General features: G+C 40.0%; 2 protein-coding genes across 12 annotated transcripts in view; both read left to right on the top strand.

The window, feature by feature from the left end:
- Positions 1 to 2,510, top strand: part of SLC9B2 (solute carrier family 9 member B2) — a 56,393-nt gene extending 53,883 nt beyond the window's left edge. For 5 of the 7 annotated variants that reach the window (XM_035030203.1, XM_035030200.1, XM_035030198.1 and 2 more), the window contains one exon: positions 1,970 to 2,301. In XM_035030203.1, the coding sequence (XP_034886094.1) occupies positions 1,970 to 2,191 (222 nt within the window). In that variant the 3' untranslated portion in view covers positions 2,192 to 2,301. Of the gene's footprint in view, positions 1 to 1,969 lie in introns of all 7 variants that reach the window. The other 2 variants (XM_035030202.1, XM_035030197.1) reach the window with 1 other exon arrangement.
- A 7,237-nt stretch (positions 2,511 to 9,747) lies between these two features.
- The window catches only part of SLC9B1 (solute carrier family 9 member B1), a 70,606-nt gene continuing 63,336 nt past the window's right edge, over positions 9,748 to 17,017 (top strand). For 3 of the 5 annotated variants that reach the window (XM_035030191.1, XM_035030194.1, XM_035030188.1), the window contains exon 1: positions 16,288 to 16,763. In XM_035030191.1, the coding sequence (XP_034886082.1) occupies positions 16,733 to 16,763 (31 nt within the window). In that variant the 5' untranslated portion in view covers positions 16,288 to 16,732. Of the gene's footprint in view, positions 9,826 to 16,287; positions 16,764 to 17,017 lie in introns of those variants that run through there. The other 2 variants (XM_035030189.1, XM_035030192.1) reach the window with 2 other exon arrangements.

The following is a 17,017-nucleotide window of genomic DNA, read 5'->3' as shown; positions in this document are numbered from 1 at the left end:
AACCTTCTGTCAAATGTATCAATCACATGACACAAAAATTGTGCACTGTAATGAATAAGGCATGAACAGATAGGTGCTTGAAAGTATTAACCATGTATTTGGTAGAATTTAATTACTAATTAAATTAGAATGGTATAGATTATTATTTGTTGCAAATGTAATGTATTTCTGATTATGTTCTTTATTTTCAAAATAATTATAGCAAACAAGTTTAGACTGTCTCCTCTCTGATTATTTTGCAATTGTTTAAACATGGAAATTTCTGTTTCATGAAGTAAAAATCAGATGTTCTTTTTTTTTTTTTCTTTTTAGATTTATTTATTTGAGAGAGAGAGTGCATGCAAGCGGGGCTGGGGCAGAGGGAGAGAATCTTACTCAGGGCTCAATCTCACGACCCTGAGATCATGACCTAAGCCAAAATCAAGAGGCGGATTCTTAACCAACTAAGCCACCCAGATGTCTCAAAACTCAGATGTTCTAATATTAAGAAGCTTTGGGGGATATGTATACTCTATAACTATATGCCAGATTTTGTGTGGCTGTGGGCTTCAGCATTATTCCAGAGAAGTTTTATTTCCATCAGACTTTCAAAGAAGTCTGAGACATAATGGATAAAAATACCGTGAAGTTAGTAGTACAATAAGTGGAATAGTTTCTCCCTAGGAGTATCTACAGCTTCCTCACTACCTCTGGTAACTTTAGTGGGTAAGTACCAAAATAATCACTCTAGTGACTTTGGTATGAAGGATGTGTTCCTAAACATTAAAATTTGAAAGATGGCACTCTGCTGCTACCAAAGCCAATTTAAAATAAGGAAACATTATCAAGAATATGTTGAATAATGCATGTTCATCTAGTTGTAAAGACGGCTGAAAAGCTCTCCATTTGTATAGTAATGTGACCAGCTGAAACTCAAGAGTTCTATAATAGAAGAGTATATTCAGATATTTGTGGGCAATTAGTAGTCTCTGCCATGTGTCTCATGCACACGGATATTTTCTCTTCTGTCTCACTGTCCTAGAGGCTAACGTTGTTGTGTTCTGTGGACTAAGGGAATAACCAGATTGTTTAATATGTTATTTTCCCATGTACATTAATGTTGCATTTTGCCTGTAAAAGAAAATAAAAATTTTCATGAAACTTCCCAAAAGATAAATCTTAAATAAAATATTTTACCAACTCCTGAGGCAAAACTTAACCAAATACCTAATAAGATTAACTTCAAGTTTTGAAGGTGCTTCGCATTTTCAAGTTTCATGATGTTTAACAGGCTCTAAAAGCAGTGCATATTCTTATGTGGTTGCTTTTTTCATTTAAAACTTCACCACCTTCCAGTATCACTGCATTTTTTTCATCTTGTTTTTTCTTACTTTGAAATTACTAAAGATAAAAGAATGAGATGACCAGTAACTTTCATCTTTACTCAGGGGAAATTTAGTATATGGGATCATGTTCTAGTTAATTAATATCATGTGTTGAATTTGCCTTGTGTTTTGAAATATATTTGCCTGATATTTTTGGAACCTTACCTTATACAAATAGGTACATATGAATCATTATTCCTTCCCCAAGCAAGGGCAGGGAGAGTTTTCAGACAACCAAAATTCACTGCAGTATACTTTGAAAGAAGGCTAATAGAACTTTCTTTTTTTTTTTTAAAGACTTTTTATTTATTTATTTGACAGAGAGACACACAGCGAGAGAGAGAACACAAGCAGGGGGAGTGGGAGAGGGAGAAGCAGACCTCCCGCTGAGCAGGGAGCTCTATGCAGGGCTCAATCCCAGGACCCTGGGATCACAACCTGAGCCGAAGGCGACGCTTAACGACTGAGCCACCCAGGCACCCCCTAAAAGAACTTTCTTAGCTGAGCAAAAAAAACAAGCAATTTGTTTTTGCAAATGACAAAATAATTCACCTTTTCTCTATGCAATTATCTTATGTTTCCAATGTTACCTTAAACTTTTATAGGCTGCCATAGGATCTGTGGCTTTGGACACGGCAAGATCACATGGAGAGAAACAGTTAGAAGAATACGGAATGGATGTGTTGACAGTGGCATTTTTGTCCATCCTCATCACAGCCCCAATTGGAAGTCTACTCATTGGTTTGCTGGGTCCCAGGCTTCTCCAGAAAGCTAAACATCAAAATAAAGATGAAGACGTTCAGGAAGAGACCTCTGTACAAGTTTAGAGGTGAAAAGAGACAATGCTGAATATAATGATTAGAAAGCTTTTACCAACTAGCAGAGGCTACGTTATCTAGATGCATATTGAGATATGTGATGTTCAAACTTTAAATGTAATAGAACCAAAAGTGTGGCTATGTCTTGAAAGAGGATTTTTAACCATTATCCTTTTCATGTGGGTGGTAATATTCTACATCTCCAACCTGATTTCTCGACCTTTTTTTGTTTGTTTGTTTGTTTCAAATACCTCTTCATTATGTATCTTAAATTGTTCGGTAAAATGTACTACCACAATTTAAAATTAACATGGAAAAGATCAAATTCCGTATCCTGTTCTACTAGCCAACAGTTTGTTCTAACATACTGCTATGGTCATAGTTTCATGATTCATGGTCACCTGACCACTCATGCCTTGAAATGTTTTGGGCTCCTCTTTTCTTTTTTATTTTTAAATACCATAATGCAATTCCTCATCAGTTTCTATCTGCACTTTCTGTGCCAATCTGCCTCTTCTCCATTTCTACCTCTCTTGCTACCTTTCTGTGAATTATTGTAACTGATTGGTCCCACCAAAATTCTCAAGTATGCAAAGTGTCTTCATTGGTTCTTCCTCTTGGACCTATCTAGATTATCAAAAGACCTTATCCTCTCTCCAACACAGAGTCTCCCATTTTAGCAGCCCATCTGAGTTTGCCTTCCCCTAAGGAGTGCCCTGATTCAGCCCTTTTCTTATTTGTTTCTTGTGACCCACGTCTTCAGGGTCTTCCTCTTCTCTAGGTGAGAGATAGCTAATTTTCAAATCAATCCCAGTCTCATGAACATAATATTAATTAGAGTAAGGTAAGCTGCTATAATGAAGAAACAAAAAAATAAAGTATTTAAAAGAAAATGGAAATTTATTTCCCTCTCATGAAACTGGCTTCCTAGTTGATGCTGACAGGATTACTCAGCTCATGGGTCTGCTCAGAGACCCATGTCCTTCTCTCTTGAGGCACTGACATGTCTTAAGCCCTAGCTTAAAACATAGGTTAAAGATGAATCTCTCCCATGTCTCCTTTCTAGACTTCAGGAAGAAATGGAGGGGTGGAATCTGAGGCAAGCAATTTATTCTTGAGGAAGTGATGTGGAATTTGGCCACATCTCTCCTCTTACATTCTACTGGTGATGACCACACCCAGCTCTGAGAAGGTGTGAAAATATTGCCTCCCACAAACATTCATTGATGAGATACCTAGGAGGAAGGAAAGATCAGATTTGGGAGACAGGGGTACCATTGTATTGAGTGTTACCATCACTTAGTAACAGGCTTTCTAAAGATAGTAACTTAAACTGAAAGAGTGATTTCTGTGGCAAGAATTTCAAACATTGTAGCATGCCTGCAGAGAAGACAGCAGAAGAAAGGCTTATGTGCATGTGTCACATTTTATTCCACTTATTCAATAGACCATCTCTGCTTTTGTGTATCACCTTTAAGTTCTACTTAATTCTAGGTCAGCTCCTGCCTAGTTGCTAGAATAATCATGTTTGAATATAGTTCACAGCTTTTCTCATGGTGTATGTATACCTGAAGTATTTATTACTTACTTGTCGTATCCCATCTAAACTCTTTAACCCAGAATCCAAAGTTCAGTCTAATCTTGAAGTAGATATTAAATATGTGTTAAATGAATAGATTATAAATATTCTGATCCTACCAAGCTGATCTACATAAAGCCTATCCATTCCTCTCTTGTCCTTAAACTACTGTTCCAGACCCTTTCTCCATGACTTTCACCTCTGTTCAAAACCAGCTTAATTTTTATAAGGCTAATGTAATATGATGCCATAACAGCTTCATTTTTACATCAGCCTGAATTTGGTTATTCTATGGTCCTGTGTTTTCTTCTAGTTTATGCTCTTTGTTTGGATTGGATTAATTTACACCAAAATTCAGATGGATATAAATTGAACTTAATTGGTTAGGTGCACCTTGGTGGTAGCAACATAAACCCAATGCTCATCTGGTCCTCTCCTTTGACAGGCTCTGAAACCAGATTCATTCAACAAATACTTAGTGGAAGATTTGATGACCTAGGCACATCATCAAAACTGTTCCTGTCCTTAAGGCTCTGACAGTCTGATAGAGGAGACAATTAAATAAGAGATTTCAAAATAGTATAAGTGCTATGATGCAGGAAATATGGGAGTCTAGGGGGCTCATAACAGGAGCACCTACCTAATCCAGGGTTGGTGCAGTTTAGGCACAGCTTCCAGAGAAAGTAGGGTCTTGGCTAGGATGGGGGGGGGTGATTAGGACTTAGACAGCAAAAGGCATGTGACCCAGAAGGGTGCTGCAGTTAATGCCAGGTCCCGCATTCTCCAGCAGTTCTTGTCAAAGTAACAAGCATTGAATGCTTGTTAACTTGTACAAAATACAGTTAGTATAAGTAAATGAGAATGTTGTTATAAATAGTCAAGGCCCCAAAGAATGAGAAGTGAAAATTCACAGTGTAGAAATGGTGAGAGAGGCTATTCAGCCACTGCCAATAGCCAGTTCCATTTTGGAGAGCATGCAGCGGGTTCTGTCCTCCCTCTCCTCGGTGGGCAGCCACCAACTAAATCTCTGTAACTGTCCAGTAGGGGCCTGTGCAGGGCTCACCACTGAAGTCTCAGGTTTATCACCACATTGTGAGTCACAGCTGTCCACTTGGTTGGTGAACTCAGAGTTAGCTTGATACAGATGTTGACTCAGGCCAACCAAACCTACCCCACCCCAACCACAGACAGAAACAATGACTCTACCCCCTGAGTCCCTGTGGAAGGGATGTATGTGCCCCATACATACTTCTGCCAGAGCCCTTATAACCCTTTTTTCAGTTTGTTTACATGCTTGTCTCCTATGAAATCAGCTCCTTAGGGGTGAGAGCCTTGTCTTGGTCATCTTTGGATCCTCAGTAGTTTGCACAGGGCATGCAACACAGTAGGCATTTAATAAACATTTATCAACGGAATCACTGAGGGGATCTTCTTCCAGTATAGAAAACCACTTGCCACATAACACTTCAGATCTTAGTCTCCTAGCTCTGTCTTTGTCTGCTTGGGCTGCTATAGAAAGTACCATAGACTGAGTGACTTAAACAACAGACATTTATTTTCTCATAGTTCTGAAGGATGGAAGTCCAACATGAGGGTGCTAGCATAATCAGGTTCTGGCGAGGGCTCTCTTCCTAGGTTGCTTATGGCTTCCTTGCTGTGTCCTCACATGTTAGGGAAAGAGATGAGAATGGGTGGGGGGAGGGGTAATATGTAAGCTCTCTGGTATCTTTTCTTACAAGCACACTAATCCATCATGAGGGCCCCACCCTCATGACCGCATCTAATCCTAATTACCTCCCAAAGGCCCCATCTCCACATAACATCACACTGGGGATTAGGGCTTCAACATATGAAACAGTCCATTGCCAGGGTGTCATACTTCAAGGACACTGCTAAAAAAATCACTGTAAGTACTTGTTCTACCATGTCCTTTTTTTCCCAGGGTCAGTGCCATCCATCTCTCCTCTGAGAGGTTTTTGTTTGTTTGTTTTTTGTTTTTTGAGCATCTGATTAGGTTTCAGCTCTAAACTATTTTCACATTCCAATATTTTTCTCTCTGGCATTAATTCCAGTTAACCTTGATTGGACTTGGGTGTCCTTAAAGTTTCCTCAGCCACACATTTGCAAATGATGTCATCATTTACACTCTTTAAAAATAGTATTATTTTTTCCTGATTGCAAAATAAGACATTTTCATAGCAGAAAATTTAGAACAGAAAAGTACAAGGAACAAAATTGAAACTTAATGTAAACATCATTTTATTTTGATTCTTTTACATTTTACTCTTGCAGTTCTAGAGGATGTCTTATTTTCAGAAAGATACATCATCCACTGAATTAGGTGAAAGGCAACATAAATACTTTATATTTAACTTCTGTGAAGATACACAGATTGAAGAATTTCTGTTGTGTATAATGAATACTGAGCCTTCCAAATAATCATTCATTCACCTGGTAATATTCAAATATTCATTTTGCAATCAATAAAACAGACAAATCCTTACATTCATGCACTCAAAATGCACTTATAATATGCTACTATGTGCCAGGCATTATGCTAAGTACCGAGGAATACAGCAATGACCAAGATGTTCAAGGGCTCTGCTTAATGGAACTTGAGTTCTAGTGGCAACTGACACTGTGGAGAATTCAAATATGAATGAGACATGATACTTGCCTTCAAGAATCTTATAAGGAAATAAGATATGTACAAATAGCTGTAATTCAAATGAATAATTCAAAAGTGTTCTAAGGAGAAAGACATGTATCATATGACCTCACTGATATGAGGAATTCTTAATTTCAGGAAACAAACTGAGGGTTGTTGGAGTGGGGGGTGGGGTGGGAGGGAGGGGGTGACTGGGTGATAGACACTGGTGAGGGTATGTGCTCTGGTAAGCGCTGTGAATTGTGCAAGACTGTTGAATCACAGAACTGTACCTCTGAAACAAATAATGCAATATATTTTAATTTAAAAAAAAGAAGAAGATAGCAGGAGGGGAAGAATGAACGGGGGAAATCGGAGGGGGAGATGAATCATGAGATGATGGACTCTGAAAAACAAACTGAGGGTTCTGGAGGGGAGAGGGTGGGAGGATGGGTTAGCCTGGTGATGTGTATTAAAGAGGGCACATTCTGCATGGAGCACTGGGTGTTATGCACAAACAATGAATCATGGAACACTACATCAAAAACTAATGATGTAATGTATGGTGATTAACATAACAAAAAAATTTTTTTAAAGTGTTCTAAGAAAAATTTCTTAAAGGAAGCAAAACTTGAAATGGACCTTCAATTTGAATTGATGTATTAATATTAGAGAGTAAGGTGAAAAAGAAAACAACTAGGTCAAAGGGTGGGCATATTAGAAAAGTTTGAAATAGTGAAGCCTGGAATATAGTAAATAATTGGTACTTAAGGTGGATAAGAGAATTAGTGACAGGTAGGAATGGAAAAGAAAATTGGCAGTTAAATTTTAACCAAGTTTGACCACATTTCTATTTTTATTATTTGACCATCACCTTTCAATTTATTGCTTCCCAATGTAAAGAACCATTTATATAGAAGATATTTTTAAGCTATTTTCATCATGTCAAATTTAGTGAAAAAATCCTCGTTCCTCAAAAGTGTTTTGCTTTCAATGACATGGTTGCAAATATAATCAACTTAATTACTTTTAAGTTACTCAAGTTTTTACAAGAAAAGGTATCAATGTTTTTTAAATGTTTTTTAAACCATTATTAAATTTTCATCATGTTGTCTTTAAATAAATGAAGGACATTATTTTTGAAATGTTTCAGAACATTGTATTTCTTTTTTTTTTTTTAAAGATTTTATTTATTTATTTGAGAGAGAGACAATGAGAGACAGAGAGCGTGAGAGGGAGGAGGGTCAGAGGGAGAAGCAGACTCCCTGCCGAGCAGGGAGCCCGATGCGGGACTCGATCCTGGGACTCAATCCTGGGACTCGATCCGGGGACTCCAGGATCTTGACCTGAGCCAAAGGCAGTCGCTTAACCAACTGAGCCACCCAGGCGCCCTGGAACATTGTATTTCTATATGAATAATTTATGTAGTTCTTTTTAACCGGTGGGAACTGCTTTGTGCCATTTTAGGAACAAGTAACACAGGTTTTATTTTTTTTAATAATTTATTTATTTTTATTAACATATAATGTATTATTTGTTTCAGGGGTACAGGTCTGTGATTCATCAGTCTTACACAATTCACAGAGCTCACCATAGCACGTACCTTCCCCAATGTCCATCACCCAGCCACCCCATCCCTCCCACCCCCTCCACTCCAGCAGTAACACGGTTTTAGTTGACAAACCCAAATTAAATCTGACTTCAGCCCTCTGTTCTGATGAGAATTCCAAAACCCCACTTGTTGATGTGCTCTCCAAACTCCTTAGATGGACCCTAAAGCACTAACCTCTCCAGTAGTTCATTGCATCTGGAGCACAGAGCAGTGCCCTAGAGGCCTTCAGACTCCTCTCAAAAGCCTTCCTTCCCAGCTCTACCATCTGTACCGCCACCAGTATCCTGCTTTTCCCTTCCCTGCCAGGAGAACAAAGCATTTCCCTAACCCTATAATCACAAAAAATCTTGTCTATTCTCCTAAAACAAGGGAGAAAATAACTTTCGATCCTTGCTGAGATGTCTACACCATGCTAAAGATGAGGGAGAATTTTTTTATTTGATCGCCCTAGAAAGAGTTGTAATTTAAGTCAGATTTTAAAGGATAACTAAGAAAAGGGGAAAGAGAACCCTCTTGATAGAATAACTGTAGGGGCGCCTGAGTGGCTGAGTCGGTTAAACATCCTACTCTTGATTTCGGCTGAGGTCATGATCTCAGAGTCTGGGATGCAGCCCCTCCTAGGGCTCTGTGCTGGGCCTGGAGCCTGCCTAGGATTCTCTCTCCCTCTCCCTCTGCCCCGCCCCCACCCCCACCCCGATGCCTGGACGTACACTCTCTCTCTCTTAAAAAAAATAAAATAAAGTAAAATAACATTAAAAAAACACATAGGCAAAAAGGGATACAGTGTGTGCAGGAATTGAAGTTGTTTGGAGTATCAGAAGCGAAGTTAGAAAAGGGCAGTTTGTCTTCAGAAAAAGTTTGGACTTAATCCAGTAACAGTTGTTTTTCCTCTTTTAGGAATCTTGGAGATTCCATAAGAGGCGCCTTAGGACTAAGAACCCAAAGCTAGGGGCCCACCCTCAATTAGAGTAGCTCTGCTTTCGTTTCATATGGTCTGCACATAAGATTTCATGTGAAAAAAAAAAAAGGTTTTATACTAATAACAGGACATTGAGTGTTTACTTTGGACCGAGCCCTGTTCCAGACACTTGTCACGTATCAATTCACTTTTCTCACACCGCCACCAACCACGTCCTTTACAGAAGAGAAAACGGAAGCTCAGGGAGTCTATGTATGTGTCTGTCATTCCATAGCTGTAGGGTGGCAGTGCCGAAATTTGAGCCCAGACAGTCTTAACCCCAGAGACTATTCTCTTTTACAACCGCACTATATTTAAGCTGGCTTCAGAGGCAACGTGAGTTGTGACAAGTCACTTCTGGCACGTGCAGCCCCCTGGCGCTGCTTTTTGGCTGAAGGACCCTGTGCTGTCAACTCTGTCCCTGGACTTTGACAATCCAATAGGTCCATATTCACAAGAGACTGGAAAGGAACGAGTCGAATAGACGGAAAGCACACCGGGTGCTCGCGGCCAACCCCAAAACTCCCACCTCCACAGGCCAGAGCGCGCACCACACTCCACTTACGGGCGCAGCCGTCACTAGCCCCGCCCCGTCCTCGCCAGCCCCGCCCCGTCCTCGCCAGCCCCGCCCAGACCCCGCCCCGCCGCCCTCCGCTGAGCCGGCGGCCATTAGCCTGGCCCCAGCTGCCCGCGCGGGGGCGGGTCCTGGCGGCTTTCAGCCCCTCCCCCCATCTCTCCACCACCCCCACCCCCACCCCCCGCCCCCAGCGCGGCGCGTGGCGAACGCGGCGGTTGCTGGGCGCCAGGGCCGCTCCCGGGGTGGCGAGGGATGCCGAAGGAATTGTAGGTACGGTCCATTTTTCTCAACTCCGTCCCTTTCCAGGCCCTTGGGCGCGACTGGTCCCTCGTGTCGCGCCGTCCTTCCCTTCCTGTGGCCCGAGGAACTCCTTTCCTCCCGCTCCAGGAGGGTTCATGGCTCCTTTGTCAGAGGCTGACCCTTTTCTCTCCTCCACCCTGACCCGTTTCTTTACTCCCTCACCCGACATCTCTTCTTTATTCTTGCCCTTCCTCCTCTGTTCCTCGCATTTTACAGGTAATTCGCAAGTAAGAAAAAAGAGGTCAGTCAGTCAAGGCTGACTGCAAAGTTAGTTTTATTAAGGGCGGACGGTTGTACAAATGGCGAATATCTGCAAATGAACCTTAACAAGCTCCTGTGACTGGAGGTGTGTTCCAGGGCTCGTTGCTTATCCCGGGAAGGCTTTCCTCCCTAACTCACCCTCCTCTCAGTTGCCCCGTCGCCAGCCTGTTTCTGTTGGCTTTATCACGGTGGACAAGCGCTTTAGATCAGTGCTGTTGAAGGATGAAGGACAGTTGTTGCACAGGTACCAGGTGTCCAGCACATCATTCAGGAGTCGTAAGAGCTCCGCAGGCCCATACCCGGTCCCTGACGCCCCTCTCTGTGTGTCCTAGAGCCTATGAAAAATTAGATGGTGCGATGGAGAGGAGCAATTGACCCGGGTGCTCCCTAATTTTCCGTAAGGGTAAAAGAATGGTTATTTGTGCAACAGCACTGTGAAAATTAACACTTGTTACTATCACAACTAAAGAATTCATGACCCCAGATGGTTTAGTTACCGTGTGCCTATGAAAAGGGCATTCATTTTTATTGCCTTCAGTGAGTACCAAAATTTATATAGCTGTTTTCGTCAGTTGGCTGTCTCTTGTCATGAGTTCCCGCCCATTACCGGACCAAGGGAAAGAGGCAAGTGCAGTAATAGTACTATATAAATAACGTGTTTATGCTACATCTCATTTTGTACATTATTTCCATATTCATCCTGTTTATACATTTCTGTGAGATGGAGTTGGTTAACAAAACTCCATTTTACTGAGGAGGGAACTAAACACAGACCAAACAGCACCTGGAACTTAGTGTAATATACATTCAGTAAATATTTGTTGAAGGGATGAATGTATGAGATCCTCAAGGAGCCATGCCTTATTCGCCTTTGTGTTCCCTGGACCCAGAGCTAAGCCTAGCACTCATAAGTTCACAAATGTGAGAGAGGTCGAGTGACTCACTCAGGAACAGGCGTTTATTAAATATCTTTAGGGAACTACTATTTTGCCATTATTCTGAATACAATGGTAAGAAAGACTGGCAAGACTCCTGTTCTCATAAAATTTAGTGAAAAAGGAAACAAGATATGAACAAGGAAAATTGGATAATGTTAAGTGACGTGAAGAAGTAAAACCGTATGAAGTGAGAGAGATACTGGGGAAGAAGTTGCTTTAGATTGATTGGTTAAGGAAGGGCTCTCTGAAGAGCTAACGTTTGTGCTGAGACCTCAGTGATCTAAAAAAGCCAGCCACAGAAATATTTAGGATCAGAGCATTGCAGTTGAAGGAAACTCCAACTGCAAAAATCCTACAGTAGCTTTCAAGGAACACCATAAGACTGCTGTAGCTGGAATATGGATAAAGTGGTATAATATGACCTTGAAGAGATAGGTAGGGGCTTTGAATAGATCATGGAGATCTACCCATGGAATAAGTTTGGAATTCATTAAACCAGCAAAGATGATAAACCAGCAAAGAGTTCTTCTGAAAGGGAGTAATATAATCTGATTTACATTGAAAAAAGATGTGTTCTGCCTAGTATGTGGTTAATGGATCATAGGGATTGCGGGAGAAGATTAGTAGCAGAAGATAGTTGTGATCCAGGAAAGAATGACAGTAGTTTGGGCTAGAGTGGTATAAGAAGTGGACGGATATGAGATGTATTTGGAGGCAGAATCTACAGACTTGGTGATGTTATGAATATAGGAGTGAGAAAAAAAGAGAAGCTCCTAGGCTTTTCTCTTGAATTTGAGTGGATGGTTGTGCCGTTTACTAAATGAAAAAGACTAAAGAAAATGAGTGTGTGTGTGTGGGTGTGTGTGTGGGGGGGTTGTTTTTATTTTGCTTACCTTAAGTTTGATATGCTTATCAGAAATCTAAAGTAAGTTCTGTGTCTTGAGTTCTGTGTAAGGAACCAAAGACACAAAGTTGAGAAACATCAGCATGTAGAAAAAATTAGCTGGAGAAAGTGTTTTCATAGAGCATTCCAATGATTAGAGGTAAAGCAGAGGAAAAGAAGCAAGCGAAGGAGATGGAGAAAGAGTAGCCAGTGAAGTAGGAAGAAAACCCAAAAAATGCGGTGACTTAAAAGCCAAGACGACAAAGCATGGCCAGTATTATTGAAACATGCTGAAAATTCAAATAAAAAAAGAGATCTGACCATTGGATTTTGGCAACATGTAGTAGTTATGTGCCTTGACAAGCACAATGAAGAGAAAATGTAATGTGAAGAAATAGACATAGCATTATAGATATCTCAAGATATTTCATGAAGAAGAGCTGCGAAATGTAGGTAATAGAAGAATATGTGGGGTCAAAGTAGAATTTTCAAAGATGGGAATACTGAAGTGTGTTTTTAGGCTAATGGAAATTATCCAGTAGAGGAGAAAAATTATAGCATAAGAGAGAATGTATATGTTTTAAGAATGAAGTCTTTGAGAAAACAAGAGAGAATGGGATCCAGGGAATATGTAGACATGTTGGCTCAGAAACATGAATATAAAATTTATAGTAATAGAAAGAAAGGCAGTGAGTATAGGTAGAGATGCAGATAGATGAATAGATTCAGTGATCTCAGGAGAGAGTTTCTCAAAGTAGAAGGGCTGAGGCTAGATCAGTAAGGAGAGAAAAGGAAGAATGTTTGGGTAGGAGGCCTAAGGGGTGAAAAGAAGGCATAAAATAGTCATTTTATTTTATTTTATATTTTTAAGATTTTATTTATTTGAGAGAGAGAACACAAGCAGGGGGGGCGGCAGGCAGAGGGAGAGGGAGAAGCAGGCTCCCTGGAGAAAGGAGCCCAATGCGAGGCTCAATCCCAGGGACTCTGGGATCATGACCTGAGCTAAAGGCAGGCACCTAACCGACTGAGCCACCCAGATGCCCCATAAAATAGTCATTTTAGAGGACAGAAGGCAGTCATACTTGTCTTAGGCTGCTCTAACAAAATAGCATAGACTAGGTAGCTTATAAACAATTTTATTTCTCATAGTTCTAGAGGCTGGGAAGTCCAAGATCAAGGTGCTGGCAGAATCAGTGTCTGGTGAGAGCCCTAGTCCTGGTTCACAGATAGCCAGAAGGGATTAGGGAGCTCTCAGGAACTCTTATTAAGGAAACTAATCCCATTCATGAGAGTTCTGTCCTCATGACCTAATCATATACCAAAGACCCCCACCTCCTAATGCCATCACATTAGGGGTTAGGATTTCAACATATGAATTTTGAGGGGACATAAATATTCAGTCTATAGCAATACTAGAGAAGCACAGTAGCATAGCTGGGCAGGATTAAGTGCCCATTTGAGATTTGTGGCCTTGTGAGTGGGTAGCTGAGATGGTGTGAGGGAAAAGATCATAGTAGCCAAGGAGTCATAAGACCAGACTGTTGGGAGGATTGGCTACCTGGTTATTAGTGGTAAGTTAGTGACCAAGTGAGTTCTTGAATCCAGATATCCTGACTTCCCAGTTTAATAGGTTACCATTTTACTGATAAATGGCTCACAGCATCACTCTTTTGTGCCACCTACCCTTCCGGTTAACATTTAAAAAAAAAAAAAAGTGCCTTGATTTTTTTTTTTTTTGATCCTTATATCCAAATTCTAGATTTTCATAGGCTGCTGCTTTTTTTCTCTCTTTATCCCCTTAATATTTACTTGTTAAATTTGGGGGGGGGGGGGCTTTTTTTTTTAACCACTTCCCTCAATATGTGTTTATTAAATTGCAAAACCCTAACTCTTAAATAGTAAAGTGGAGATGAAGGATGAATTTGGAAATCCTGTTGCCTGTAGAACTGGGATTACCAGTAATAGGGAGACCTGATCTGTATTTACTCTAATAATAATAATAATAATAATAATAATAAATAGCATTGGGGTAGCCTTTTACATTTTGTGCTATGCGTTTTTTTTTTCTTATCTCATCTGATTTTATAGCTACCTTTTTCAGATGAGGAAACTGAGGCTCAGAGAGGTTAAGGGTCTTAACCAAAGACACATACCTAGTAAGTGGCAGAATTATTAACCACAGTGTTCTGACAATAAATCCCATATTTTTTACTGTAGTAGTTTGTCTCTTTGCTTTTTATACTCTATTATATCCAAAATGATATCAAAGAAAAACTGCTAGGTAGAAAGTAATGGCTGGCTAGAGTTCTTTTACAATTCAAAAACTTTTTTTTTATATGTTTAAAACTCAACAGTTAATGAGATTAGATAATTACCTACCATCTAGGTAATTCAAAGAACTCAGAAATGATTATGAAATCAGCACTGATTTAATCTAGTAGGTAAATCTTTGGCCCTCTCCCAAGCACAAACTATATGTGCTTCCACAATACCCTGTATTGACTAAACTCTATGCACAAAGGAGAATGAATACAGTACCAGTTACATAGTGGGGTCTCACTGAATATTTGTCAAATAATAGAATGATGATAGTTAAACAAGCAATTGTATTAGTGAGATACACTAATGCTGTGATAAGGGATGGATGCTATGATAAGGATGCATCCTAAAGGGAACTTCTAAAGGAAGGATCTCTAAACTGATATAGAGTTAGTTGTGCAAAAAACAGGGGTGTAGGGGTGGAAGACAGTATACAGAATGTAAAAAGTCTCAGAGATATGAGGCTTGGCAGGTTTAAAGAACTAAAATATAGCTGATGTTTAAAAAGACAAGTTAAAAAATGAGATAGGCAGGAACAAGGTTAGCCCTTATTAAAATAAGTTCCGTAAACTGCGTTTGAGTTTGGACATTTTTCGTCTATGGGAAGCCATTGAGGAATATTAGGCAGGAAGTTGCCATAATCGTGCCATAATCATCATTTTAGATGATGCTGCTTTGTGGACATTACAAGGGGATGCCCAAGACTGGAGGTAGGGAGAACAGTTGGGAGGTCATTACAGAGCTTATGGGAAAAGGTGCTTATGGCCTGGACTGGAGCAGTGGCAATTTGTAATGAGAGAAGTGGACAAAATTTACAATTATTTAGGAGCTTGTATTAACATGATTTAATAACTCACTGGCTATCAGCAGGGAAGGAGAAGGAATGACTCCTCGGTTTCTAATTTCAGCAACAGGGTAGATGGTGGCTTCATTCTCTGAAATAGGAAATTCTCTGAAGAAGGAATAGATTCAGTGGGGGAAGGTTTTGAGTTCAGTTGTGCATATATTGAGCTTAAGATGCTTGTAAAGACAATGAAGTAGAGATACACGTAAGTACTTAAATACACTATTTAGAAACTCAACAGAGCGGCGAGGATGCGGAGAAAGGGGAACCCTCCTACACTGTTGGTGGGAATGCAAGCTGGTGCAGCCACTCTGGAAAACAGTGTGGAGGTTCCTCAAAAAGTTGAAAATAGAGCTACCATATGACCCAGCAATCGCACTACTGGGTATTTACCACAAAGATACAAATGTAGTGATCCGAAGGGGTATGTGCACCCCAATGTTTATAGCAGCAATGTCCACAATAGCCAAACTGTGGAAAGAGCCAAGATGTCCATCAACAGATGAATGGATAAAGAAGATGTGGTATATATATATATATATATATATATATATATATATATATATATATACACACACACACAATGGAATATTATGCAGCCATCAAAAGGAATGAGATCTTGCCATTTGCAACGACGTGGATAGAACTAGAGGGTATTATGCTGAGCGAAATAAGTCAATCAGAGAAAGACATGTATCCAATATCTCACTGATATGAGGAATTCTTAATCTCAGGAAATAAACTGAGGGTTGCTGGAGTGGTGGGGGTGGGAAGGATGGGGCGGCCGGGTGATAGACATTGGGGAGGGTATGTGCTATGGTGAGCGCTGTGAATTGTGTAAGACTGTTGAATCACAGACCTGTACCTCTGAAACAAATAATACATTATATGTTAAAAAAAAAAAAAAAGAAGATAGTAGGAAGGGAAAAATGAAGGGGGGGAAATCGGAGGGGGAGACAAACCATGAGAGACTATGGACTCTGAGAAACAGACTGAGGGTTCTGGAGGGGAGGAGGGGAGGGTGGGGGGATGGGTTAGCCTGATGATGGGTATTAAAGAGGGCACGTATTGAATGGAGCACTGGGTGTTACACGCAAACAATGAATCATGGAACACTACATCAAAAACTAATGATGTAATGTATGGTGATTAACATAACATAATAAAATTAAATTTAAAAAAAAAGAAACTTAACAGAGCTTCTCTAGGCCAGACTCATCAGCATATTGGTCATAATTGGAGCCATGAGTATAAAATAAATTTCTTAAGAAATGTATGTAGAGTAAGAAGAGAAGAGGGCATAGGGAAGAATGCTGAGGAACTCCAACATTCAAAGGATGGATAGAGAAAAAGAAGACCAAGAAAGGACAACTAGAGAGCTAGAATGAATGTAGGACAAGTGATAAAGTGATGTGAGAATTCAAAAAGGGAAGACGACTTCTAGGTTTGTGCTATGCCTTACAGGAAGTCCTATTGGAATGACCCTTAAGCAATATTTCACTTACAAAGAAGAGATGCAGTGGTAAAGCATTACAAGCAAAAAAACCCCAAAATGCATGGGAGAACAATTAACAGTTTAATGTGACTGAAATGTAGAATCAAGAGAACTAGAGAGAAAGCCATGATAGTTTGATGCCATATCGTGGAAAACCATGGATTCTGGGTAAGTTGTTGGTAACTTTATTATTTGGTGAGAAAAACCATTGTGGTTGGGGCTAAGGGAAAGACAAGGATATAAAACATGCTCTGAACCCTGGAATACCTGACCATTTTATTGTGGAAACAAGATCTAGGCACCTGAAAAGAATAAAAATTCAAGATAATATCTGATTAATGAGAACAAATACTAAATACTATAGGAATTTTAACGGTGGCAAAGTCAATTTGAATTGGAGTACTAGTTTAGCCCAGATTTGT

This window comes from Mirounga leonina, unplaced genomic scaffold, assembly GCF_011800145.1.
Source record: "Mirounga leonina isolate KUSES-001 unplaced genomic scaffold, KU_Mleo_1.0 Mir_357, whole genome shotgun sequence".
Taxonomy (NCBI): domain Eukaryota; kingdom Metazoa; phylum Chordata; class Mammalia; order Carnivora; family Phocidae; genus Mirounga; species Mirounga leonina.
This window is presented reverse-complemented; position numbering and strand designations above follow the sequence as displayed.